Source organism: Triturus cristatus, chromosome 10, assembly GCF_964204655.1.
Source record: "Triturus cristatus chromosome 10, aTriCri1.1, whole genome shotgun sequence".
Lineage (NCBI taxonomy): Eukaryota > Metazoa > Chordata > Amphibia > Caudata > Salamandridae > Triturus > Triturus cristatus.
This window is the reverse complement of record NC_140593.1, coordinates 1,192,819,795-1,192,847,490: the sequence shown is the minus strand read 5'-3', so window position 1 is coordinate 1,192,847,490 and position 27,696 is coordinate 1,192,819,795. Positions and strand designations below refer to the sequence as shown.

The 27,696-nt window shown below is 46.1% G+C and overlaps 1 protein-coding gene across 2 annotated transcripts; it reads right to left on the bottom strand.

Moving 5' to 3' along the window:
* Positions 1-8: 8 nt before the first annotated feature.
* Positions 9-25,449, bottom strand: PRAF2 (PRA1 domain family member 2). 2 transcript variants are annotated; one of them, XM_085629611.1, is made up of 3 exons: positions 25,216-25,449; positions 7,980-8,197; positions 9-3,567 (listed from the first exon to the last, which is right to left on the bottom strand). In XM_085629611.1, the coding sequence occupies exons 1-3, from the start codon at positions 25,392-25,394 to the stop codon at positions 3,428-3,430; spliced, it is 537 nt and encodes a 178-aa protein (XP_085485737.1). In that variant the 5' UTR covers positions 25,395-25,449; the 3' UTR covers positions 9-3,427. The 2 variants fall into 2 exon arrangements, with proteins under 2 accessions (XP_085485737.1, XP_085485738.1); XM_085629612.1 differs by having other exon boundaries at positions 25,085-25,406.
* Positions 25,450-27,696: the final 2,247 nt, after the last annotated feature.

Below are 27,696 nucleotides of genomic sequence, written 5' to 3'. Positions count from 1 at the left end.
AACAAAGAGCAAGAGAGAATACATTTATTTATTTTTAACACTACTATGGTACCTGGACTGGAACAACACATTTGAAACAGTGCAAGAGAAAAGGTGCGAGTCTGTGTATTTGGTGAACCCAAACTTGCATATCTCCTCCTCTGCTGTATCCCCATGAAGACCCGGATCAGGTTCCGCTGACCTCCCAATCAAGCGGCAGAGACTTGCTGCCTGATCCGCCCTCCTCTTTGGGAATACTGTAGGTGGCAGGGATCAAAAGCAAATTCTTAGATGTATTTTTAAACCAACGTGGAATACGAAGGAGGTGCCACTTCCAATACTCTGATCTTAAACAGCGATCTTTGTTGCAGGTGTGTGAAACCAAAAGGCGACATTTAATCAGCACAAAGTACAGAGCTGTCCTGCAATATGAAGTCCTAAGGGCTACCCTAGTGACCCGATTGCATGAATACACCTTGCACCAGGCAATCTTTTGGTCCAAAATCACTTCTAGGTCACTGAGGGCATGGGGCAGCATTTGTACAACATACCAAGGTAAACAGAATGTATGCTAGCTTCACAGGTAATGCTAGCATGTACGCCACCGTAACAAAGTATAAACACACACAATATGTACATTGGAAATGTGGTTGGCCAACTACATGCTTTGCCTTTTGCTATGTGCTCCCATTGTCATGAAAATTATCTCTGTCCACAAACTATGTGATTGGTGGGCAGATGGAAGAGGCAGGTGAAGGTACACACAGTTTTTAAACATGTGATACATCTCTGGTGAAGCTGAAGAGAATAGGCAACTTATCAAGAGACAGAAAAGAAAACAAGTGAGAGCGGTGGCTACAAACGTGAACATGGCATAATACTGATTTCCAAAAACAGCTGTGAAACTAAGGCAGCTGATAAAATACCCAGAAAAAATGTACAAGGAATGAAATGAAAAAGAACAGAGTACAAAAAAAGTGACAAAGTTAACGGAATGTAATGTGCATAACAAAAGGTTTAAATGGAATCAAAGGAGTAGTGTCTTTTGTGTCTTTCACACACACAAAATGCTTTTTTCATTTGTGCTTCCTTTTTCGACCAGTGCTTATGAAGACATTACTTCAACAACAAAATGTTTTTGAGAGCCAAGGACTGCAGGGGTAGAGGAAATCTGGGTGGCACAAGCACTGCTTGTGAATTTAGAAAAGAGCCCAAAGGTGCCATTGGCATCACCAGTTTTGTACAGCTTGAGAATTCACATCCTCTTCTGGAACAGAACCCAGAGTTACAGCTGCACAGACCGCACTTGGGTGTAACAGGCTTGGGATTGGTCTGCAGATGAAGCCCTCTGGAGCAAAGGTGATCTTTGGCAGACTGCTGCCAAGGCGGCAAGCCTGTCTTTCAAAGCCATGCTGCTAAATTAGGTCTGAGCGGGTATAGAAATGGAGAATGGACTTGCATGCCTCATGGTGTGTGCAATAACTCTATACACTTGCTTTGGGTAAGAGGAACATTAAGGATGTGTTGCTCGGGGAGCGGTTTCATTACCAGGCATCCTCACCTGTTGGCTTTTTACAGCATAAAACTGCATGACAAAATAAAAAATGAAAACAAGAACAAATATAAAGAAACTTCAAGGAGGCCTTCAACGTGCAGAAGGGATATTAGAAATATATCATAATAATGTGGTAATGGAGATGATGAGAAAGAAAGGGAGGTCGAGCAAAGAAGACAACCAAAATGCAGAATTGGAGACAGCACTAACAGAGGATAATATAGTGCAGGGAAAGAGTCATGTGTCAAGGGGGCAGGGACAGCTGAAGGGTCTCTAGGAAGGAAATGGATCTACTGGAAGGGATGTCAGCCATCTTGCATTTAAGCTTAATGCTAAAAATTTCAGGCTTTTGCCAAAAAGGAAAGATGCACCCCCGGTCTACACCCTCTTAATCCCTGTGTAAATGCCCCTCGAAGTCAACCACTGATAAAGTCATTGTTTTAATCAAGACTTGGGTGGGTAAACAATCTGTGATCTCTACATTTCTGCTGTCAACAATCTGCAATATTTACATTTCTATGTGTGCAGTCCCCAATGGAAACTACTGTTTCTAGCCCACCATTTTCCTAAATTTGATCAGCAAAATGAAACTAGTAAATGCTTCAGGGTTTTGCCTATGCAAGTAAAATCTTCCTCATGGAACAAGAATTGTTCAGGGCTTTTATGTTATGTTGCAGAAGGAAAACCAACTCAGAGGATCCTTGTTTGGAAATAATGTGACATGAGCAGAAATTACGTCACCCGAATTTGTGACAAATCCTTTTGTAGATGGTCTGGCATGGAGAGATCTACATAGGCATTGTTCTTCCGCAATACTGATAAAGAGTTGGGAGGGGGCCTTTTAAACCATCTTCACTCCTGCAGGGATACAGCTAGAGGCAGGATCAACATATGGCTTTTTAGATGCCATGACTGCATAGCTCTCATTGGAACCGTCTCCTCTGGCCATCTTATTAACTCACCACTGACTGTAATGGCAACGTCCAGAAGAAACCTGTCTATTTATGCAAAAGAACTCCCAGAAACATACGTACACATAAAGAACTGTTAACAGGTGATCACAGCTCTTGTCAGCCTAAGGTCCTTCTATAGACATTATTTTTGCATTTACTTGCAAGTGGATTCAACACATATTGTGGTGGGCGAGATAATTAGAATGCTAGGACGGTGTACTTTTTACATTGTTTTATATCTCATCAGATATTTTTCCAAACTTCTGGGGACCAGGGCTTTGAAATTTTAATTGAGGCTGACTGAGTCACTTGCGGCATCCCTGTTTGTTCACAATTTCCCAACAAGTATGTCAGCGAATGCCTATCTCCATGTCACGATACAGGTGGGACATGGCTTGGGTGTCAGAAAAAAGGGAAAAATGCAAGGCGGATAAAATGCCTTCAGAAGCCACTGCCCAGCAAGGACAGGCAGGAGCTCACTCTACCCACCTATTGAGACTTCCACCAAACAGAGGTGTTGGTGGCTGATTTTCTCTGTCACAACCACTTGGTAGGGGTGATATACACTGTGGAAATAGAAATCGAGTAATTTCTTCATTTTATGCAGCTGCTTTAGCAAGAAAAAGGAAAGAAAAGGGCTAATGGAAGGAGATCCAATGATGATGAGATGGCTGGCCTACAGGTAGCATGGTTAAGAGAGGGTCTGCACACTTATGATCTGGCCCGGTGTGCCCTGCTCTGGATAGTGGGAGACATGATGGGTATGAAGTACACAGATCAGCAGACCACCCCCCTTCCCCCATCAAGCCAGGATTGGGAGTGGCTTTGCCCGAAGAGTCACTTTTCACCAAGTCCACCTCTCAATCTTGACTGGTGTGTGCAGGCGCCTGTCCTCCAGGTGCGCCGCGCCTCCCCGGAAGAGTGGCCCATGCTTGCAGCTTTAGGATCCGGCCTCCTGCTCCTGCCCCAGCGCCTCCAGCAGCATGCCCATGGGTGTGCGCTTCAGCCCAATGCTCTCCATCTTGTTCTCGATTTTGGATTTCAAGTTCCGAAGGCGCAGGGAAGCGTGGGTGAGAATCACTAGGAAAGAAGAGGTGGAGGAGGGTAAAAAATAAATGCAAGTTTCAGAATAGTTCAGGACAGAAAGCTACTGTGGACAAGGACCACCCAATACATTTCTTCCACTCAACTCACTCACACCACAGTCCCCATATATTGTCCCATTCAACACTGCTTGGGATTTGTACCATCTGGGTCTGTCCAGTGCACTTGTGTCAGCCACTGTCTTGCCCTGCCACGGACACAGGTGGTTATCCCCAGACAAGTACAACAAGGAAAATAAAAGACGGAAGATGCAAAACATTGATATGTGATATGTTTTGTGCTGTAACATTTTGTTTACTTGGTTTACCTGTGTCATTATATTGCCTCTCATTCAATCAATCCTCAGATATTGATCAGATTCTCTGTGAAGAATCCCCTCTCAGTTAGTAAAAATGATGGCAACCTTCCGGTAACTTTTTCGCTAAAGACCTTCAACATCCTCTTCGCATTAGCGATGGGTCTATAGACAAATTCACAGGCAACACAGTGATCCTGGTGAGTGTGCGCTCAGGTACCTTTTGCCACAACAAAGGGACGGGCATCAAAATCAAAGAAGGGAACGATGCCACAGTATCTTCCATTCTTGTGGTGCATTTGTACCCTCTCCCTTAAACCTGTGCGAATATCATGACCTAGCTGACAGTACAGGGCACCATATCACAACACACACTAATGCGGAGCAGCAAGCTTGTGTCTGTGGCCAGAGATGTGGGAACGGAAGGGTTGCTTCTTGTCAACAAAGGGGCCTTATGAGCAGGGGTGCATCACCTCTCCTCCCAACAAGACAGCAAATTTTACAGTTAAGAGACGAACGGGTGGAAAATAGCCACGAGGACCAGACTACATGTGACAAGCATATTGAGAGTGCCATTGGACCCCACCGTTCTTCACTGCTGCAGCCGGTAATCAGGCGCTAGTGCATGCAGAAAGCATGCGGGGTGGTCCAGGTGGCTGCCTGGGGGATAATAACAGTGTTCTTCCACAAGGCGACTAAGGATACAATGGCTTTTGATAGATGTAAACTGGAGATCCTTTATTGAAGAAGCAAGATGATATCCAAAGGCAGACACTTTAAAAGTGATCTCTCCAGTTGCAGCTAACAGCCTACATTAATTTCAGTTTCTTCGATTACAGTAAAACTTCCGGGTCATTCTGAGGTCAGTGTGGTGAAGCTTCTCTTGTTCCCTGAGATGCTAATAGCATGCACCTCATTGACGACACATCTGTTTACCATGACACATTTAGATTGCTAGAAGCATTTATCTTGGTTACAAATCCTGACCACTCAAATAACTGTGCTAATTCTTTCTGAGAAAAACTCTCCTGCTGCACCTTGTCAATATTCAAGCTGTGCATGGACACTGGTGACGCATCACTCCTCTCCAGTAGAAAGGCACCCATGAGTGAACGGGTCCAGCTAACATGCACACACTACAGCTTAAAATGTTCCTTGTGACAGAACCACCAAACCATCAAGGACCAGACCCAACCACTTCCGCTGCATACTCCTCAACACCCGCTCCGCACGCAGACACGCCATCGAGCTCTGGGACCTGCTCGACGCCACTGCCCCGGACATAGCCTTCCTGACCGAGACGTGGTGGAACGACTCCTCTGCACCAGACATCGCCATTGCCATTGCCATCCCAGACGGCTAAAAGATCACCCGCAGGGACCGCGCCAACGGCATCGGAGGAGGAATTGCCATCGTCCACAAGTCCACCCTCAAGGTCACCACCCACGCAGACGACACCCTCAACACCGCCGAACACCTGCACTTCCGGATCCACACCGACCCCAACACCACCCTCAGAGGAACGCTCGTCTACAGACCCCCCGGACACCAGGCCCAGTTCAGCGACTCCATCGCCGACCACGCCAGCACCCACGCATTCGCCTCCACAGACTACATCCTCCTCAGGGACCTGAACTTCCACCTCGAGACCAACAACGACGTCAACTCCACCACGCTGATCGGCAACCTCGCCAACCTCGGCCTCAGACAACTCGTCACTGCACCCACCCACGCCGCCGGCCACACGCTGGACACAGTCTTCTCCACAAGCGCCCACGTCGCCTTTGACCACACCACCGAACCCCACTGGACCGACCACCGCTGCATTCACTTCACCTTCAAAAAACCAACTACGCACCACCGCACCCAACAGCTGCCTTGCCGCGGCTGGAGCAAAGTCACCGAAGACCAGCTGCTCACCACCCTCTCCCAGAACCCACCCACCGACCCCACCAACCCAGACGCCGCAGCCCGCAACCTCAGACAGTGGATCAACGACTGTGCCAACACCCTCGCCTCACTGAAGAAACCCTCCAACAGCCACGCCAGCAAGAGAGCCACCTGGTTCACCGACGAGCTCCTGGCCTCCAAGCGTGCATGCCGGAAACTGGAGAAGAAATGGCTCCACGAACGTACACCGGACAACCACGCAGCCCACAAGGACGCCACCCGGAGACACCACCACCTCATCAGATCAGCCAAGAGGTCCTCCTTCAAAGACCGCCTGGATAACAACGCACACGACAGCAAAGAGCTCTTCCGCATCGTTAAAGAACTCTCCAACCCCAGCACCAACACCAACGACATCACGCCCTCACAGGAACTGTGCGACTCACTGGCCATCTTCTTCCACCGCAAGATTTCAACACCACAACCGACCCGACCACGCCAGACTCCACCCCTCCTCCGAACACCAACAACGCCAACCGCCTTACCTCCTGGTCCAACGTCAGCGACGACGAGACACGCAAGGTCATGAACTCCATCCACTCAGGATCTCCGACAGACCCGTGCCCACACCACATATTCAACAAGGCAGACGCAGCCATCGCCCCCCAACTACGGAAGGTCATCAACATCTCCTTCGAAACAGCGACATTCCCGGAAAGCTGGAAGCACTCCGAAATCAACGCCCTCCTCAAGAAGCCCAAGGCGGACCCCAAGGACCTCAAGAACTTCTGGCCCATCTCCCTGCTCCCGTTCCCGGCGAAGGTCATCGAGAAAATCGTCAACATGCAACTGACCCGCCACCTCGAAGACAACAACATCCTCGACCCGTCCCAATCCGGATTCAGACGAAACCACAACACCGAGACTGCCCTCATCGCCGCCACAGACAACATCAGGCGCCAATTAGACAATGGCGAAACATCAGCCCTCATCCTCCTGGACCTCTCGGCCACCTTCGACACGGTCTGCCATCGCACTCTAAAAACACGCCTCCAAGAAGCCGGTATCCAAGAGAAGGCCCTCGACTGGACCACATCCTTCCTCTCCGGCAGATCCCAGAGTGTCCGCCTCCCACCCTTCTGATCCGAAGCCACCGACATCATCTGCGGCATCCCCCAGGGCTCCTCCCTCAGCCCAACGCTGTTCAACATCTACATGGCCCCCCACGCACAAGTGGCCTGCCACCACAACCTCAAAATCATCTCCTACGCCGACGACACTCAGCTCATCCTCTCCCTCACCAAGGACCCACGCACCGCCAAAACCAACATCCACAACGGAATGAAGGTCATCGCCGACTGGATGAGGAGCAGCCGGCTGAAACTGAACCCGAAAAGACAGAGGTCCTCATCCTCAGACCCAACCCCTCGGCCTGGGACGGCTCCTGGTGGCCGACCACTCTGGGGACAGCACCGACACCCACCGACCACGCACGCAATCTAGGATTCATCCTCGACTCCTCCCTCTCCATGTCCAAACAGGTCAACGCCGTCTCCTCCTCCTGCTACAACACCCTCCGCACGCTTCGCAGGATCTAGAAGTGGATCCCGACCGAAACAAGAAGAACGGTGACACAGGCCCTCGTCAGCAGCAGGCTGGACTACGGCAAAGCACTCTACGCCGGAATCCCAGCCAAACACCTACGACGACTACAGCGCATCCAAAATACCTCCGCCCGACTGATCGGCAACGTCCCCCGCCGCAGCCACATCACCCTCCACCTGACAAACCTACACTGGCTCCCCGTCGACAAGAGGATCACCTTCAAACTCCTCACCCACGCACACAAAGCACTCCATGACACCGGACCAGCCTACCTGAACAGCAGACTCAGCTTCCACACCCCCACCCGCCAGCTCAGCTCCGCCAGCCTTGCCCTCGCCGCTGTTCCCCGCATCCAACGAACAACCTCCGGCGACAGATCCTTCTCCTACCTCGCCGCCAAGACCTGGAACACCCTACCTACCCACCTATGGCAGACCGAAGACCTACTCGCCTTCAGAAGACTCCTCAAGACCTGGCTCTTCGAGGAGTAGCGAAACTCCCCCCCCCCCCCCCCCTCTCAGCGCCTTGAGACCCTCATGGGTGAGTAGCGCGCTTTACAAATACTATGATTGATTGATTGGTGCCAGGTGATACTCACGCAACAGAGGCAGGATGATGGCGACGAAGAAGGTTGGCAGGGCGCCGCACAGCATCAGGAGGCAGTAGCTTGTGGCGAGGATGGCCATCAAGCAGGACGTGGGGTAGTTACGGCGGAAGCGGCGCACCTCGGCCTTGTTTTCCGCCGCCCACACAAAGCCCAGGAAGGCAAGAGCCACCACCAACAGCACCAGGAGGATTGTCAGAGGCTGGACATACCTATGGTGGCAGGAGAAGAAGAAGAAGGCAGAGTAGCAACATAAGAAGTAGATCATGTGTGCACATCATAATAACATGACCAGGATATCTCATCAGCTTCTATATTAAAGTGTGCTTTGCAGAAGTCAATGCAATTTGTATTTCTTTCAGACCTTGCACCCCCATCCCCACCCCCGACCAAACCCCTTAGACAGGCAGAACAGCAGCATCAGGAAGTGTTTGCAGTTATTTAGCTGTGCGATGATATTCAACTTTCCAATTTCAGCAGCAGCTCTTGTAGGGACCATACTGCGACGGTATAACATGCCTTGTGCTGTCCTAGTGCACGGTGGTGCTCAGCTGTTATTTGCATCGGTGTACCTGAAGTGGTTCATAATGTATGTACTATATAGGACATGGCCAGTACCCAGCTGTGATCGGTAGCAGGCAGTATTTGCCTCGGTGTGCCGGCAGGGGTTTGTAATGTATGTACTATACGTGATGTGCCTGGTGCTCAGCAACAATACAGACTCTTTCTCTTGCGGTTTGAAGAGCAGTCGGCAGTAAAGGATGCTGAATGTTTTTATTTGTTCTGCATTCCGTCCATCAATTGGGTGTCCCGGGCTCACTGTGCCACTGGATTCAACCTATCCTGGCTAATGACGGGTGAAACCCCGAAACCAGTCCTAGGATGCTTGTTTCCAGTCCAGGGAGGACCTGGCTTGGTAGTTCAGGCTGGACTGTTCCCATTGGGCGCAGGGTAAAGACTGATTTGCATATGGCCAGGTCTAAACTGGGGTGGCATGGTGAGCAAAAGAATGATGGGTTTAACCCACATCTCTTGACTGGAGGTGAATGTTTTGATTTGTTATGCATTCCATCCATCAATTGTGTGTCTATTTTTTTTAGCAGCCACAACATTTCAAACATTGACTTTGTACAAGAGACAGTAGTAGTTCACAGTACAAGGGGTTAGAGGTTGCGGTGGCCAACCCTGCCTCAAATCAGGTATTGTGTGAAGATCAAAGCTAAGAAAGACATCTTACTACACAGCTAAATCAACACACAGACAAATTTATAGCCGAGGAAGCGGGGAGGCAGTAATCACTTGTGTATTACATGAAGTGCCCTACAGCCCAGCAGGCGTTTACACCCGCTGTTTCAACCAGCGGGCACTTGGGTATCAAAGAAGGGGCTGCAGATGCTTGTGCAGGTGCTTCTGAAGTATAGATGGTGCTGGCGCTTTCCCAAGGGGGCCTTCCCTCATTTGCATGGGATCGTGAACCCCATTCAAATTAAAAGAACTTTTCATGCTCTATGTGCAGTTATACAAATGCAGAGGCGCAGAAGCTGTTGGGACTCTTACTGATTGTTGCGACATATGGAGCAATGCACCATCAGTATGCCCAGGAGGGAGACCTTAGGACAGGGGCAGGGAATCTTAGGGAGCCCCAGGCATTCCCCACAGATGGCTGCAGTCACTCACAGCACTTGCATGCGGTGGTCTCCCAGCCCCCTGCCTCTGCTGGTCCCTCTGCACTGAAAGGCCAACAGGTGCTTTCTAAACACCACTTTGCCTTTCACTGCTGTGCTGTTCCACTGCAGGCAGCTGTACAGGATGCAGTGTGTCTCTCCATAATCAGTTTGTTGTCCGCACCTCAAGTGGTGAGCCCCAAATGAAGGGTGCAGCGCCGCACAGACCAGGACAGTGTACGTGGTCTTTTACTGGGTGCTTGGAGACAGCAGCGTACCAGGAATACTGGTGGTAGAGTGTCCTGTGCACAGGCCCAACAAGTAAAAGCACCAAAACCTGGATGAAGTAAAGAGGTTTGGACGAGGCCAGGAGATGATGGCTACCAGATCTTAAGTTACAGGTGGGAGGGTAGGATGAGAAAATAGAGAGGTAGTCATGGAAAAAACAGGCACTGTGTAATAACATGTTATTCAGCACCAATACCCTTCTGGGTGAACGTGCGCTTTACAAATACACACGTTATGTTACATTCAAGCATCTATAGATTGACCCAGCCAGATTTGTAGCAATACGAAGCAGTGGGAGCATTCCTCTGAAGACCATAAAAATTATGCTCATGTGGTTTAATACTGTGTCTGGGGGGGTGAGGCTCACTAACAAGCTGTTGCAGTTGCTTAGTCGTCTAACTAGTATCGAGTTAGCAGATATAGCCAGATGTTTTTTCTGTGTTGAACAGGATAAATGGGTGAAACAGAAAGTCGTACAGTTACAAGTTCAGTAATGTGACTGTATGTTTTACAGTGTACCCCGAGATGTGCATGCAGTCGCTGCTGTGTCAAGAGAGGCTCATCGCATTCCCAGGCGTACGCAGCATTTGAAGTCAGTATTGTCCTAGTGCAGCCCAATGGTTATGATAAAGGCATTACTTAAGCACGCCATAGGCCATGGAATGGGAGCTTGCCTTTGCCCAAGCGTAGTGGCATGTTTCTTTACGATTCATCATTCTGTCTGTCTTCTAATGTGGTGAAACACTGCCGCAATGCCTCTTGGCACTAATCCAGACCATGCCACATTGTCAACCGGACAGCCTGCATGGAGACCAGATAGTTCTTCGGCCATATATGAAAACACATGGGGGCGAGAAGTTGCTTTGGTACCCGGTGCAGCTTATTCCAGATCAGAGGGGCTTTGTTAGAGAATGCTTTGCCCCCAGTTCCAAACTCCTCTAAACGCCCAGTGTTTGCAGGTCCATATTTTCATCTGCTCCAGGGAAATATCCAGGGACATCATTTTAAAGCTTATCTGTTAGAAAGTATAAGCTCTGCTTGGGGTAGGGCATGAGTGCCCACAAAGGCCTATGAAACTAGATGACGTTTTAAAGAGGAGCCACTGAGGGAGAAACGGGGTGCATAGTCAGCTGCACAGAGGAGTGCAAGGGAGAGTATATGTAGCACTTGACCATAAAATGAAAATAGAAGCATGAGGATGATCTGAACAGCTAGTCAAGGGGAAAAATACTTTTAAAAAAACAGGTGAAAGGACTTTCCCTTGGTTACACCACCACCCACGACCTTAGGGCTGGAGGAAAAACTACTTATGTGTGGTCTAAGACAAAGGATTTTCGCCGACATCACTACAAGATCTCCAACAACCATCTACAGTAGTACCCGAGGACTGATCATGTCAAAGGACGCTTTCAGATCCCATGGATTGTGAACCGCTAAAAATGTTTAGGCAGCTAGGAACCTCAAGTCACCTAGCAATCATCTGATTTGATTTTTTATTTTCTATAGCGGAGGGAGTATAGAGGCCATCTTCCAGTTCCCTGAAAAATGGCCTGTTCTGATGATTTCATTGAACAAATTAGTCAGATGCTCACTTATAATTTTTGGTGTCAGGTGTACTATTCTGGGCAAGCATGGGTCTAGCAGCGAGACAGAGGTGGGTGCAAGTATTAGCTTGTGTACTCGGTCTATCTTCAGAGGAGAGAAGTTCACCCATCCTTTAATATCTGGACGATTTACAAGAGTTGTTTGATCTTCTGTATAGTTAAGACTCTTGTCAGTAAATAAATTAAATACATCTTCCACTTTTCCCTGGAAGAACTTAGCTAGACCATTAAAGAGGTTCGGACCACCATTGTTGCTTATAAGTTCATGTACTTTTGCTAAGCTTTTCACTGTGCAGAATAGCTCTTTAATGGAGTTTTTAGACTGGGCTATCTTTTCAGTAAAATATTTTTTTTTCTTCCAAGATTAGTCTTTTATAATCTGTAATAGCTAGTGAATAATTCTTCCTGTCGACTAGGTCGTATTTGTATCTCCACAGTTGTTCTTTCCCTCTGCAAAGCTGTTTTTGCAGTCTGAGCTTATATGAGAACCACAGTTCAGAAGGGTTTTTTCCATCGCTGAGAGATCAGGTTTGTGGGAGCTAAGGAGTCAACCGTAGACTTGATCCAAGAAGAATATGAAGAGACTGTAAACTCTAAACTCGAAATAAAACTTGGTGTAGAATTTGCTAAACAAGATTCAAACTCAACGGGGTTGATGTTCTTCCAAATAAGACCTTCAAAAGCAAGCAAACAACACTTAATTGTAGCCGGTCCATGGGCAAATCCACACCTTAATGAGTCTAAAAGAGTATTAATCACCTGGAAATCTTTCAGAATTAGATGCAGGCCAAAGGCTGCCATGAAACATGTGGGTTCAGATTCCCCTTCCTAATTCAATAAGCTGTAGTGAGCGTAAAATGAAAACAGAAACCAGCATTGTACATTAGTCGCATTTCTTTACTTTACAAAATATGACGAAACATTAAGCCTAATGTCAAACCTCTGTTCCCAACCACAAGCTCCTTCTTTCTTTTTTTTCTTTAGAAAAGAAAGGCTGAAATGAATATTCAAAGTTCAAGGTTCCCCTCAACTTATGTACTTCTTCCTTAGTATGGAGCTATACTGTAGATGAAATGTAAAGCAGATATTAAAATGAATCTAAACAAATATTGAGACATTCTAAAATAAAAAAAAGAAGAAAATAACCTCCTCGAAAATGAAATATTACAGACAATTGAGATGGACGTCTACTGCAAACTAACAGTTGTCTCTGTATGGTGCTTGGAGCATAAGGGACAAATGTGTGCCCTATATACAAGCTATCAAAATGTTGGTAAGTTACTGTGCTAATAACTGGTATCTAATGCGCACTGATGTTTTTGATTAAGGCATTGGGAGAATGGAAATGCCTCCGTTGAACTGCTCTACGTTTATATAAGTTAAATTGACAAGTATTTGTGCATGTATTTATCTTCCAGTTTCTTGTAGAGCGCTGCAAACCACGAGTACTTGCCTGAGAGCGCTGTGGGAGGATGAGGAGAACAGAGGGTCATGAAGAGACAAAGGAGGGAACAACAGTCAGTGGCGGAGGAGCGTCGCCCCACTGCTTTTTAGCAGTGAAATAAAGGGAAAATAAAATGATAATAACTTGCGTTAATATTATTTTATTTTATCCTACTTGTGCAGCTTTGTGTGAGGGGGCCGGGGAGGGGGAGCAGTGAGAGCACCTTTCTTAGTGCGCAATGACTGCTTGGCTGGCCCTTTTGGGTCCCCCAAAACAGTCTTGCGCACTTCGCATGTTCTCCATGCAGACTGCATTACAGTCTACATGGAGAACATGCCCAGGCTCCCAGTCGCCGTCTGAGCGCCGAAACACGGCATTCAGAGAAATCACAACGCTGCTAAGGCAGTGTTGTGATTGGCTGACTGGGAGCCTAAGTGTGCTTTCTGTTGTTCAGGTCAGCGAGGAGGAGGACTATAGAGGAGAGACACCGCAAGGAAGCAGCGAGAAGATACATTTCTTTTTTTACTGTCCGCTTCCCCTGCGTCCTCCCGCTCCTGCCCCCGCCCCCCCCCCTACCTCCGATCCGTGATGGCCGCAGCTGGCAACAGGGAACACTGACCACGGAAAGCTGCAGTGAACTAGAGAAAAAGGTGTGCAAGAGCAGAAATCCCTTGGGATAAAAGGTCTATAATTTCAACTAGTCTCAGGCGTCCACCTGGTGAGGGGAGACCAAGAAGAATATCTGGAATCAAACAGGAGGAAGGCTGAAGTCTTCGTAGAACGAGCCGTAGGAGGAATGGTAGAAGTACATTTTAGGCCTCGTCTGAACACTAGGATATCTTGTTTGATCCTTGGTGCTTGAGGACAAATTTCACGAGCGAAGCCCTGAACCTGAGGAGATTTATCTCCAAATTTTTAAGTGCAATGGCGAAGTAGCCAGCAGATTAGCTGAAGATTTCCTCAGGCACCTGGATGGACGATAGAGTCGGAAGAGTTTTGTAAGGTATCTGGGCGCATGAATAGGAGTGTACTTGTGTACAGTGCACAGTTATCTGAAGTGTGATCTTTCTTTGACGGAAACCCCGTCTAATGATCTGAAGGCTAGTGTGTTGTGATCCTTTGACCGAGACCACAAATGAGCCCGCGGATCGACTCTGAACTCTGTGCAGTGTTTGATGTATGTTCCTGGAGAAACCAGTCAGGGGGGTTTTGCCTAGTCAAGGGAAGATATCACCACTGCCAGTACTAACACAACCTTTAGCAAATCTGGAAGAAACGGAGGATGCCCTCAAAAAAGATGAGGGACGACTTTGGTGACTGAATTCACACAAGTGTGAAATGAGAGACTGCACTTAAAAGTAATACCCAGACTCGCAACCTTCTGGACTGGTTTCAGAGTTCGACCATGGAGTGTAGCCAAATGAAGTGGAGGAGAGAAGGTCCTACTGGGCCCAGGAGTAATATTTCTGGCATCTGACTGTTCAAGCAAAGCAAATTATGATGCATCAAGACTAAACATCCTTCAGGCAGACAGCTACCTGATGGTGAATCCAAATGTATTCTTTCAATTTCAAGTAGGTCGGTTTTCATCAGCAAACATCTGAAACTCACAATTATCTGCCTCCAAAATTGGTTCATGTGGTGCCAGAAAAACATGGCGAAGACAAAGTGGTGAAGGGAAAAATACCAGAGAGGAATGTACCTAGTTTAGCTTGGTAGGTTACGTAAGTCATGAATCAACTGAAACTAGATAGGGCTGGTGCACCACTCCTACAAGAGACAGTAGCCGACCTATGAAAGAGATTATGGCCAATGGTGTTGAACGCCAATGCGGTGAGGAACACAATAGTGTGCAGCAAGCAACGGCAAGGGATTATTCATTTTGAAAATACAAGGAAAGAGACTTAGTAGGACCCTTGAAATTCTTCAGATTGGGCAACGAATGCTATGGATGCTGAAAAGAGACCTTCGGCCTATTAATAGTTGAACTCAGTTAATTCAGAACCAGTGAGACTATCACAGCGCAATAAGTACGTATATATGGTTCTTCTCCCATGGCCATATTGGGCCAGACCTCTTACCAGTATAGGTAGTCCGATTTTAAGGCATAAGATGGTCGAACGCTGTACAATCACTGAAACAACCATTTCTGTGGGGTTGCAAATTCCATGAATTCAATATAAAACTGGCTTTTTAGTGTTTTAATCAAGTTGCTATGGTGGTGTGCAAAGTTAGCTAAAATGTGTTTTGAGGTCATGATCTCTGAACCATTTCTATTTAATCAGCATTTTATAGAATTAAGAGATTAAGCAAGACTTGTTGGAAGAAGCACAAGTTAAGCAGAGGCAGTGCAAGATTCCCGAACATAAAACAGGTGCAGGATAGTTAGCAATAGTGCAACACTCCTTCACACACACATAAACCTGAGGTACAACATAGGTGCCAGAGGCGCATGCATCCCGCCAGAGATAAGGTACGGCACAGGCAACATCAGTGCGTGCGTCTGCGTCCCTTAGTGGTATCACTGTGTATATGTTTGTCATGAACTAGTCCGGTAACAAGATGCCAACTTGATTAATTATAAGAATATATGATGTAAGATTCTAAAACAAGGCGTACAAGCAAGTCTTAAAACTCTCCAGCCTGTCCTGGAAAAAAGCAAGTCATGTATTGGATAAATGCATGATGAAAACAGACAGGACAACATGTGAAGGAGAGAAGTGCAAGATGTACAAACACTGATCAACTTAACATTTGAAAATATATCAAATTGTGACAAATAGAATATTACATTATTGTGTGCTGTATAGTGAGGACTGGGAGTATCCTACAGAGATGCTGAACATGATTAATGTTAACAGTTGTCTGGAACAGTCTGCCTTTGTCTCCCCTGAGACTGCTAACCATCAACGTTTCCATAAGGCCCTCAAATAGCATTTATTCTGCTCTCGGTGACTCCTTCCCGGCAGGTTAGCCCGCCCTTCCCTATTCAGTTCGAGCACAAAGATGTTTTCAGGCAGAGGATAGCTTGTAAATATTCACTCACATCGTCATAATTCTAACTTAAATCTGCAAAACCACTACATCTTTTTAGTTACAGAATGTTGGCCCTTATGTAGCCACGGGAGGACAGGACAACATGAAAGTACATAAGGCTAATTGCATCACCTAATCTGAATAGACATCCAAAGTGCATGAGTAACAACTCCAAAGAAGCTGTCTAACTTACACCAAGAAGGCTTAGATAGGACTGCTTTCCTGAGTATCAGAAACACGTGCATTAAATGAATCTATTAATTAATTTTGCATTTCATGTTGTACAATTCACAAGCATGATGATTGTGCAGGATACAGCATGAATATCTTCCTTCATCCAAATTCAGTACCACCCTCAAGAGCTCATCTTGTGTCAACGTTTCGGTCCCCTTATTAGCAATTCATAGAGACCATCGTCAGGACTTAATGGAGGTCCAATAATTCATAGGTGATCGGAAGATTAGAGCAAAGCTGAAATCACTCAGCATTGCGATGCCATCCGCTGTAAATTATCATCATCAGAGGGTTCATGTAAACCACTTTTCTCCGATCGGATTCTTATTCACCGAACTGACAGCCAGAGCGTGTTCTCCTGTCCTCAATCAGAGATTCTATTCAGTAAAATCATCAGGGCTGGAATTCCAGGATCCTCTATCCTTTAGCCCTTCGGCTTGCTTCTCTGATGTATATGCTGTTTTAACTTTGTCTATATGTGTTGTAGCTTTAAATGTATGTTTTTTAGAAAGAAGTGGTGATGAGGTTCAAACGTCCCTCCCTAAAGGGGACATAAATAGGGTACTTGTATATTAAAACTGTGTTTTACATTGAAGTATTGAATAACCTAAAAATGTCTGTCCTCTGTTTTTGAATTGTACAGAAAGAAATACAAAATTAATTAATAGGTTTATTTAATGCACGAGGGTCACTTTGTTGGTTTTGAAGGTGTGTTGGTTACCCCAGCCCCTTGTGAGGATAGTGTTCAGAGTACACCCCACTGGTGATGCAAGATTATCAGAAACCATCAAGGAGCTCTAGAAAACGACACTGAAAGAATTGTTGCCTCATTAGTTTGAAGCAAGGCTGTAAGAGCCTGGCCACCATTTTTACAAATGGCTCTAGTTAGGCTATTTGATAGGATTTTACACCTAGGAATGGTGACCAAGAAAACTGATCAACATTCAAAGAAACGCATGAGCACTGGTCATCGTCAGCTTACCAACCCAATATCTCAAGGCCTCTCAAGGAGAAAGTCATAATTGTGTCTTCGAGTAACGTTAAAAAAAATGTAACACCCTTTATAGGTCTTTCGGACACCATAGAACATGGATGTGCGTGTTGCTGAAGCTTACCCCAATTAGAAACTACCAAGGCATACCCTGCACTCATTAATAGCAGCAAAGGCCAATCACGGCTTGACAACAAGAACTTGAAAAGTTTGTCTCTATCTTCCAATTGGTGCCAAGTCTCGGCTTCTACAATGACACCAATCTGTCCTCCAAAAGAATAATCCTGATGACTTGATAACGGCTGTGTTCAAAATCAAGCTTCTTCCCATCCAAACAAACTTGTTGCCAAGACCCAAGTGCCCCTGGCCAAATGCTCTATTGGCCAACCTCCCAGACAACCCTTAACCCCACTGAGCACTGCCCTTCATGCAACATCTGGATGATCATAGGTCAAGGCTAATTTGAACACATCATCCGAGTTGGTCTCATTTCCCTTTGTCCAACCACTAGGACCTGCAGGGTGGCCTGCAACGCCACCCACACGAGTAAAAGCCACCGCTTATAAAAGCGAAAGTCAAACTTCCATGAGGCAGCCAAACCATCTGCTGCTCCTCCTTGGCAAGACCTGAAATCTAGGAAACACACAAAGAACACATAGTGCAGCAGGCCTTCTCCTTTCACAGTATGGAAGGATCTCCCCTTTCACCCAGGACTCTCCAAATTACTAAAACACTTCACCAAAGAGGAGGGGATTCAGCCTTCCTGCCTACCTTCCATCATAGAGACTGAGTTCTAATCCCAGCTTTAGCGCACAACCAGACATTGTTGGATTTTGGTGTAATCACTCAACACCCTTATGCCACAAACTATCAACGTGTGCAAAGTAATGTAAATATAAGTGATAAAAAAAATCTGTACAGACCCAATGATATTATATTCCTCTCCAACACACCATGATTTGTTAAATCTGGTTTCACCCTGCCCTCACACCAAACGTATTGGCCTATATTTGAGGCACCTGTTTTAATAAAATGTTTCGATGTAACGCGCTTGGTGGCTTTGTGTGACTAGATGTCCAGCAAACGATCCAGTTCCCAAACCTAGGATGTGCAATTAGCAAACTCACTAGATTGTGATCAGGAATGCAAATTGCAATGCGGCCTACATATTAAGTTGCATCACAAACTGTCCCTTCGCAAGAGTTCGACACACGACCTGTCTAACGAATACTGATTAGGAAGGTTGCAATTTGCGACAACCCATCATTAGCTGCGAATGCAAAGATGCAGAAATATTCCTACGCATACATTTTTTTCAATGGTCTTAGAATTCACAAAACCTTATCCCCTGGTGGGGGTTAATGTGCAGCCCTAGGTAGAGTGGCACAGACCATTTCAAGGAATCTAGACACAGTGACCTTTCAGCCTTCACAGTGACATTTCAGAATCCCCCGACTCACCTATGAGAATTACCCATAGCTGCCACTAGTCCCATTCCATATCCGACACCCCAAGACAGTCCTGGATTTCAACCAACAACGTTTGCATGCTGGGATAATTCAGCTCACACGCATATATATAGTTCAAAGAACAAGACACAAACCAAGGTGCTTAAAAAAACAAGAGAGGATTTTTGGCTTATAATTGCAACTCCCAGAATGCAAAGTGTTGTTGGCTAACACTTCAGACTAAGGTTGAGGATGTTCCACATAGCAGGGGACCACCTGGCAGCTATTAGTGGTGTCTCTGCAAGGTCTCATCCCTCAATATTTAAACCTCCTAGGATAGCAGCCAGCAGGTCAGGTGCAGTAAGTAGTGGTTGCTGTACTGGCGCTAGATAAATGCATACCTTTTTCCCTTCTCCATCCCTCCACTATCCTTCTCAATCCAAATAACTGACTAACATATCCACTACACAAATTACTTTCATATTTTCACTATACTAATTCACCACTAATCCTTCTTGGGTTCCGGAGTAGCATGGTACTCGCTGAAAACCCGCTTCGACGCCTCGTCGGGGGTAGTGAGCGCTATATAAATGCAATTAAAATACAATCAGTGGTCGAAGTGGGGAAAAAAAAAGTAGGGGAACTGTGGGCGGAGACTCAGGGGGCGGGACTAACCCAAGGTTTGGATTAGTGGGCGGAGTCGGAGGTGTGGCTAGAAATAGCAAAACATACCAATTTTTGAACGTTTGGCATTTCACTGACCAGTTACAGCTTATAACGTTATTTAATTCAAAGAATCAATAAACATGTTTATTTGAGGTTTAATATATAAGTTGTTTATATTTAATTCATTTACAATGTGGGACATGTTTCCAATCACAGAATATTCCAAATACGCTTATAAGTGGAATCATAAGCCATTTGTCTCCGAGCGATGCAGTTTCTTTCATCTGTACTTCTCCTCCCTTTTTCTAACCATTTCTGAACATAAAATTCAGGTTTAAATTCTATGACAGGTGGCCCCACGATATTTATGAACATTGTAGAAGACAGACGATTGATTGATATTCTGTTCCGCAGTGGTGTGAGCACATCATTCATTACACTAAAGCCCCGTTCACATTAAGCAGTTGAGGTACAAAAGGTGTTTATAATGTGCATTAATGGTTTCAGGCTTTCAGAGATGCAATTTTTATTTTGTTTGTACTCTCTGAAACCAAGGATGTACTGCCTGGTCTCAAATACATGCAACCTGCTACAAAGGTTTTGTAATTCTCCCTCACCGTATAAGATGTCTACTGGATCTGGCCAATAAACTGGTTGTAGGAGTTTCATTCTATGTACTAACTCTTTGTATTCGATTTCATCATTGTTTGTGGTTGTGCATCTAGAAACATTTGATGCATTAGACATTGTCATCCTTTTTCGCAGGTTATTTGCTAAGCTCCTAAAGAACTGTGCCCTATTGATGCTAACACAGCCTTTGTTCTGTTGCAGTCCTACACCAGCAAACTGCATCCGTTCAGCAGCATCTAATGCAGTTGTAGCAAACAAAGGGCCCAGGTGCATCAGCCATTGATTCAAACACTAAAATCTGCATCTGTATTGAACGATCGGCCTCATTTATGGTCATATCACGCCGCTGCAGCCTTCTGGATAGGTCACCCAATTCTATGAGAGCATCATATAAAATGCCCATATTTTCAACAAACACCAGGGAGGTTAATAAACAGTTTAAACCAGCATATTTCCTCTGCTCAATGTCACTCCTCGTTGAGTCTTCGGAAGATTCCATGAAATGTTTAATAAGTTCTTTGTAGTTATTCCAAACAGCTCTCACAGATCTTTCACTTGAGGACACCCAACGTACATCTAGCACCTTTCCAATTGCCAGAAGTCTTACTTCTACCTCCAGAGCACATTCCCCAAGCTCTCTCTGATTTTTCGGAGCGGCATGGTAGGTGGTATATAGTTTATCAAAAAAAAATTTGAGCTGATTAATGCCTGCGACTTCTTTACAAACATCACCCACAGCAAGCTCCAGCTTGTGGTTAGCACAGTGCCATACACTCAACTGTGGATATTTCAGTTTCAGAAGAGTTGCCACACCAGATTTCCTACCTATCATATTGGAAGCACCATCTGTTACAAGCTGAACCAAATGACTTTTTAAATACTCATCAGTAAAACTGTGTCTCTCTAAGCATGCAAGTAAGGCATCTAAGATTAGATCTGCTGCTGTGCTTGGCAACTCAACAAGGTCCAAGAAAAAGGTCAGTGGCTTATTGTGTTTATCAATACATGCTCTTACACAGATAATTAGTGTGGTCAATTTACTATTTGTGAGCTTAGGGACATATTTATGGGAATGGTGGCGCAGGGCAGCACAGCAAGTTACTTTGCTGCGCTGCCCTGCGTCACAGGGAAAGGGCGGGAATGTGCCGTATTCATCCAATATGGTGCATTCCGGTCTTTTCCCCCTGCACTGGCGCCATTTTGACAGCCTAGCTTCAACGCAGGCACACTTGCCCCATGGTGCAAGGGTGCCTCCTTTGCATGCAGGATTGTTTTTGTGCAGGAAGGGGCACCTTCCTGTACAAAAACAATCTTGAGAGGCTTTTTCATCTTTCTATGTGGGCTGCAGAATAAAGCACAGTTTGAAAGAGGAAAAAGCAAGGAGAAATAAAGATATTTCTCCTAGTTATGCCTCCTCTGGGGTAGCGCAAGATTTTGCCGCTTTCCCAGGATTACAAGTCTTTGTCAATCTATGAATGCGTCAAAAACCGTGGGGGTTGTGTGGGAGACTTTTATTATTGCAGGAAAACTACTGCGTGACAAAGCCACTGCTGCTCTAGGGTGTGCTGCTTTGTAGACCTGCCCGCAAGACTGGTGGTGAACCTGGGTATGAATTGTGGTGGACAGGGCTTCAAGTTTACCCAACTGGCCACCGGTAGGGTTCACCTGCTGGTGCTAAGAGATCAGGGCTTCTAAGGTCTAGTGGGGCCTTCTAAAGTCTATCATGGGTGCTCCCTCAGGAGTAGTCTGATGGACAAGGCATGAAGGCTGAACCAGGTTCCCCAGTTCCAAATTTGGTAGCTCTGGCCATAATGCCACATCCTATCCCCACCGAACACCCTTCTGCCCCACTGAGTGAAACTCGCACTGTCTTCACCTACAACCCAATTCTGCCCCATTATAAGCACCTGGATGTGACTCATTTCAAATTATGCAGTGCCTGAAAAAAAGTAACAACATTCTGGGAAAAGCAGATACTCATAGGGAATGCAGGATTATGTAAAGCATGCAAAATATAAGCAGGAACGACATGTTACCTTAACGCTTTTACTCTCGTTCAGAAATCAATGAGTATTTTTTGTCTCAAACATTGAGGACATGAATATAGGGCTCCTCCTGTACACGTGTTAAGCAGGGCTCAGAGACAAAGGAACTCTTGAAGAGAATCTGATCTGACTCACGGAAACCCACAAGGGCTCCTTCTTATCCACAAATTGTGCACTCTTGATTGTCAGCGCCAGGATGCCTGTTAGGTGAGAGTGCGCTTTACAAGTGAAATAAATAAATAAATAATTCTTATTCATGTCAGCCAGCTAGCTGCTCAAACATAGTATAGCACATATGTATTCAAGTGTCCTGCAAAGAAGAATGAGTGCGAGTAAGTAAATGTGGGTGTGAATGATTGAGTGCCTGAATGTAACTGAGCATGAGTGAAAGAGTGTATGTCGATGAAAGTGAGAGAAAGTGAGTGAGAAGGAGTCACGTAGAGTAAGTGAAACTGTAAGTTAGAATGAGGTAATCAGAGTAGGAAAAAGTGGTGAGACTGAGTGAGTGAGAATGTGATACCGAATGTTGAAGAGTGAGTGCAAGTGAGCAATTTTCAGTAAAAGGGAAAGTGAATGAGAATGAATAATGGGGGTAGTGAGCCTGAGTGAGATAACATGTGAGCAAGCAGGACAAAACACAGGCCTTGGCGAAGTGGAGGTAAATATTTACTTATGGGAGGAACATATTGTGCATCTTGAAAAAAAATGTGGTCAACTCCTGGGGATGTTGTCTTGGCACAGTAATGGCTTTGGAGAGAATTTGTGTAAAAATGGGGTGTTGAAAATAAAATGCAGTATTTGACCCTATAGTTTTTTTTTCAAAATTATCTTGGGAGAAGCAACACCCAGACTGCAAATCCTCCGGGCTCTCCTTTATCTCTTCTTAGTCTTACAAGGCCCAGTAAATCGCACACTTTTCAAAATCTCTTTCTAAATATTATCACTCTCAAAAACTGTTTTTTCTATGTAATTTTCCTTTGATGGGAAGAGGAGGTTTCTGAGGTGGTAGTATCAGGCAAGTGACACTACTTGGGCTCCCTCTGTTCGAGCCTTCATGGAGGATCCCTCTTCATTGCTACCTCCACCTGACCCCAGACTCCGCAACGCACTCCCTTACAGGCTTGATTATCCACTACTCCTCTCCAGTGCACCTTATCTCACAGCTGACCTTGGGCCCCAGCCCCATATCAGGCACCATCGGGCTCCACTTTCATTTTTCCCGGTAAAAACATTAGTAAAATCACCTTCAAACTTAAAACATTGAATATAGCAGTAAATATAATTAGCACACACTTTAAAGTATGTTCCACAGTAGCCCTTATGACCCGACTGCTAATTAAATAAACAAAAACAGAAAGGCCATGACAAGGCCGGCTTTAGCGCTGATGCGAAAGTCTTTTTTGGCGCCACACCAATAATCACTGCCATACGCCACAAGTGCTCCTCATCTCCCCATAGCCCCTCCCCCTCATGACCTCCTCCTCGGATTCCCTCACTGCCACCCTCCACCAGTGCCCCTCATTTCGCTCTAGCCCCTCCCCCTCATGACCTTCTCCTCAGAATCCCTCACTACCATCCTCCAGCAGTGCCCCTCATCTCTCCCTAGCTCCCCCCTCCCCCCCATGACCTCTTCCTCGGATTCCCTCACTGCCACCCTCCAACAGTGCCCCTCATCGCTCCATAGCCACTCCCACTACCTCCTCCTCGGATTCCCTCACTGCCACCCTCCAACAGTGCCCCTCATCTTTATGTAGCCCCTCTCTCATATGCATTTCATTTGTTGTGTAGCGCTACTCATATCAGTGTAGTGTGCGTCAGTATTTTACACCACGCACACATTATACAGAGACAACGAATCATACAAGTATGTAAATCAGCCTACAGGGAATGTCACATAAGCCAATGAGGATTACAAGGTGTATGGATCACATGTCATCCATACTGGTGGGCAGTTATTTTAAGAGAGTTTGGTCTGGAGAAGCACAAACTCAGGATTTAAAGAGTACTCCAGTGGTTAGGGGTTGGCTTTACTGATAAAAATGTATATCTGCCCAAAGATACTCATTTTAGCAACATTAGAATAATGAAAGACTGGGGAATTTCTAACTATATCACAAAACAAAAAACGCGAAGTTCTAACTATATCATTCAGGTTTGCATGCAGCTCTTTGATGACAGTTCATTGGTCACTGTCCTATGTTAGGATTGTAACTTCTGAACTGCAAGTAACACAAGGATCTCTGTGACAAAGGCAGTAACCCACTGAGCTACCCACATAAAATACAGTTCATCTGCACTTAACTACTAACAGAGAAATTATTGCTCTCCAGCAGGATCATTAATACCCAGCGTTATCTGGGCATTTTTTTATTGTCGTATTGTTGTCCTGCATCGGCCATGATAATGATAAAAACGGATTAAATGAAGCGCACACAAAGTACATGTCCTGCTGCGCCTGTGCAGAATTTAAAAAGAAAAACAAATAGTGACAAATTCTCCTACCTACTCCATTAGTCAATCTTAGTGTCGCAGCCTGAAGTGATAAGCAGCTGCAGGGGTTGGAAAAGGTGAATCAAAATAAATAAACTTCTTTTCTCCTGCGCTGCACAGGAAAAGAAATATCCACGCAGCAGGACAGTAGGCAAAGGTTACCGCGGCCAAAGAAAGGATTTGTCGCCTTTCGCCATGCCCCTGTTGGAGATGAAGGGGTGAAAAAATAAACAAAGCCTCGTTAACATGTAAATGGTCTTTTAAAGACCTGTGAAGTACTCAGGTACGGCTGCGTTAATCTCTGAAACTGTCTGTGTGTGAAGCACTTTGAGCCCCATGGCGTCTGCCTTCAAGCCCTTACTAGAACCGGGCCTGAATTAGGGCAGTCCCGGGACGCTTTTTTAAAATCAAGAAGTAGGGGAACGGACTAGCATAATTTTTAAAAGTAGGGGCACGCCGTGCCCTTCCGTTCCCCCCCCCTTCTAACACTGAATACAATACAATATTGTAGCTGTAGAGGAGCATAGATCTGGCGTGCTGTGTGACACGTCAGCCTCACCCTCCAGAGGACAGCTCCCAGCAGGTCAGCTTCAGCAGGGTTTGATCTGCTGCAGCTGCAGAGGAGCACACGTCTGGGGTGTAGTGCCTACACTCGGCGCTGTGCAGTCGCCAGCTAAACGCCATCCTCACCCTCCCACGGAGATCAGCAGCAGATGCAGTAAACAGTAGTTGCTCTGGTAGTACAGCAGGTTGTTGATGACTCGGTGGTTCCAGCGCTGAAGGTCCCGGATGTCTGGGGGGCTGAAACGAGCTGAACCCAGCAAGAAGTCCTCCAGGGTCCGCACCGGAGGCAGCTGCACCTCCGACATCTTTACAACAAGGCAAACCCGCAGGAAGGAGTGAAAACTACATTTCCCATCAGGCACGTTGACAGGTCAGATGTGTCCTTCATCGGAAGCCTTGGCAATGGCATGCCGGGAAACGTAGTCTTTTGTGTATCTTGACAAAATATCAAGCGGTAACGCCCCTCCCGGAAACAGTCCTCAACACCGAGCATGCCGGGAGATGTAGTTGCTACGTTCTCCTCGGTAGGCATGACAGCGACCAACAACGATGAAGTTTACCACGTGGCGAATAGGCTAATGAATTTTCGCTCCTCCAGCCTGCGGGAAAGTGTAATACTTTAATCTACAGTACGTGCGTGTAATGAATATATAGATTTCTACTAAAAATTGGAGGGCGTGGGCCAAGAATTCCAAAGGAATTCCAGCTGTGGAATTTACCGCATTTCCAATTGAGCCTGCTGAAATAAATGAACAAGTACTGAATTTTAGACGAATAGGCTAATGTAGGTTTCAAACAGTTTTTTCACTGTTAAAATGAACAGAGTGCTTATATTTGACTATATTCACTTAAAAGGTTAGATCAGTTATTATATAAGGCATGCAAGCGTGTCAACATTCTTAATTTAGGAGGCAGACTTTGGATTCTTTAGAACTGAGAATTATTTCTATTTTGGCTTCCCACGTTTTAAAACTTCGTCCACTCCAGCGTAAACTAATGTTCAAATTACATTCCCAGTAGTTTCCCCAAATCGTCCTCATAGGTGCTCCCAAATGTAGAGAATTCCTGGTCCGACAAGCCGCTTTTGAAAACTAAAACTGGATTTTAATGGTCATCAAAAATAATTCCTCTGGATTGTAAGAACTAAAGAATTGATACATGTAATACAGTTATAGCATTAACGTGATTGGTGAATAGGCACTATACAATTTTTTCAGTTATTTCAATTCTCTTCATGTGTTGGAGAGTAAGTCACCTACAGGAGGGGCAGTCGTACGCGGTCAGATGTACCAGCCAATCACAGGGTCCGCGTGTGGGGACTCAGGCCTACTTTTGTTAAACCAGTCAGTCATAGGGCACTTGTGTGGGGACTCAGGCCTAACCTTGTTGTACCAGTTAGTCATAGGGGCTTCGTGTGGAGACTCAGGCCTTCTCTTGTTGTATCAGTCAGCCATAGGGCCTGCGTGTGGGGGCTCAGGCCTACTCTTGTTATACCAGTCAGTCATATGGCCAGTGTATGCATAATCCGGCCTACTCTTGTTGTACCAGTCACTCATAGGGCCTGCGTGTGGGGACTCAGGCCTACCCTTGTTATAAAAGTCAATCATAGGGGCCACGAATGGGGATTCAGTCCTAGCCTTGTTGTACCAGTCAGTCATAGGGCTGGCATGTGGAAACTCAGGCCTACCCTTGTTGTACCATTCAGTCAAAGGGCCCTCGTGCGGGGACTCAGGCATACTCTTGTTGTACAGGTCAGTCTTAGGGCTTATGTATTGGGACTCAGGCCTACCCTTGTTGTATAAGTCAGACAGAGGGCCGGCGTGTGGACACAGGCTTACTCTTGCTGTACAAGTCAGTCATAAGGCCCATGAGTGCAAGCTCCGGCCTGCCCTTGTTATACCAATCAGACATAGGGCCTGTAGGAGAGTAGGATCTGCTTCACATGGGTACCCCCACTTTTTGCTGGTGTTTCACTGTTTTTCGACCTTAGTCTGGCTGTGGCCCTGCTAATCAGGACCACAGTCTAGCTGCTTCCTCTCTAAAAAGGTTTCCATGTACATTAGGTACATATCTAATTGGATTCTGGACTGCCTTATAAGCCCCTAGTATATGGTATACTATGTACCTAGGGCATAGGTACCTCAGAGGCCTACACCAGGGGCTGAAGCATGTATTATGCCACCCCTGGGAAGCACTACAAAATGGCACCGCAGGTCTGCTACTGCAGCCTGGGTAAGGTGGTGCTTGCACCCCTTACAGTGGTATAGGCTACCTATATAACTACCATTGCACACACATATAAAACCTATAAGTCACTCCTATGGCTGGCCTTAACAATCCTGAAGGCAGAGTGCTTGGTTTTTATGTGAGAGGGTGCCCCTGCAAGAGCAGAGCCCCTCTGCAGCATTCGGAGTATCTCCTTTGATGCTGTTTGTGGTGCAGCCTGACCATATACTCTTATGTCAGGGTTTGATGGCCAGTGCGCCTACGTAGTTGCGCCAGGAAACCCGACGGAACTACAAGTCCCTGGAAGCCCAGGCGAGGGGAGGGACTAACATCCTTATAGGCACGCACAATGCTCAGGGGCGTTGTACGTGATCCTGAAGT

Bases quoted from the DNA above. Each gene is read 5' to 3' on its own strand.
- PRAF2 (XM_085629611.1), bottom strand. From the start codon at position 25,394: ATGTCGGAGGTGCAGCTGCCTCCGGTGCGGACCCTGGAGGACTTCTTG. The intron at 8,198-25,215 runs GTGAGGATGGCG...CTGCCACCATAG, and splicing joins CTGCTGATCTCCGTGGGAGG to GTATGTCCAGCCTCTGACAA. The intron at 3,568-7,979 runs GTGAGTATCACC...CTTCTTTCCTAG, and splicing joins CATCATCCTGCCTCTGTTGC to TGATTCTCACCCACGCTTCC.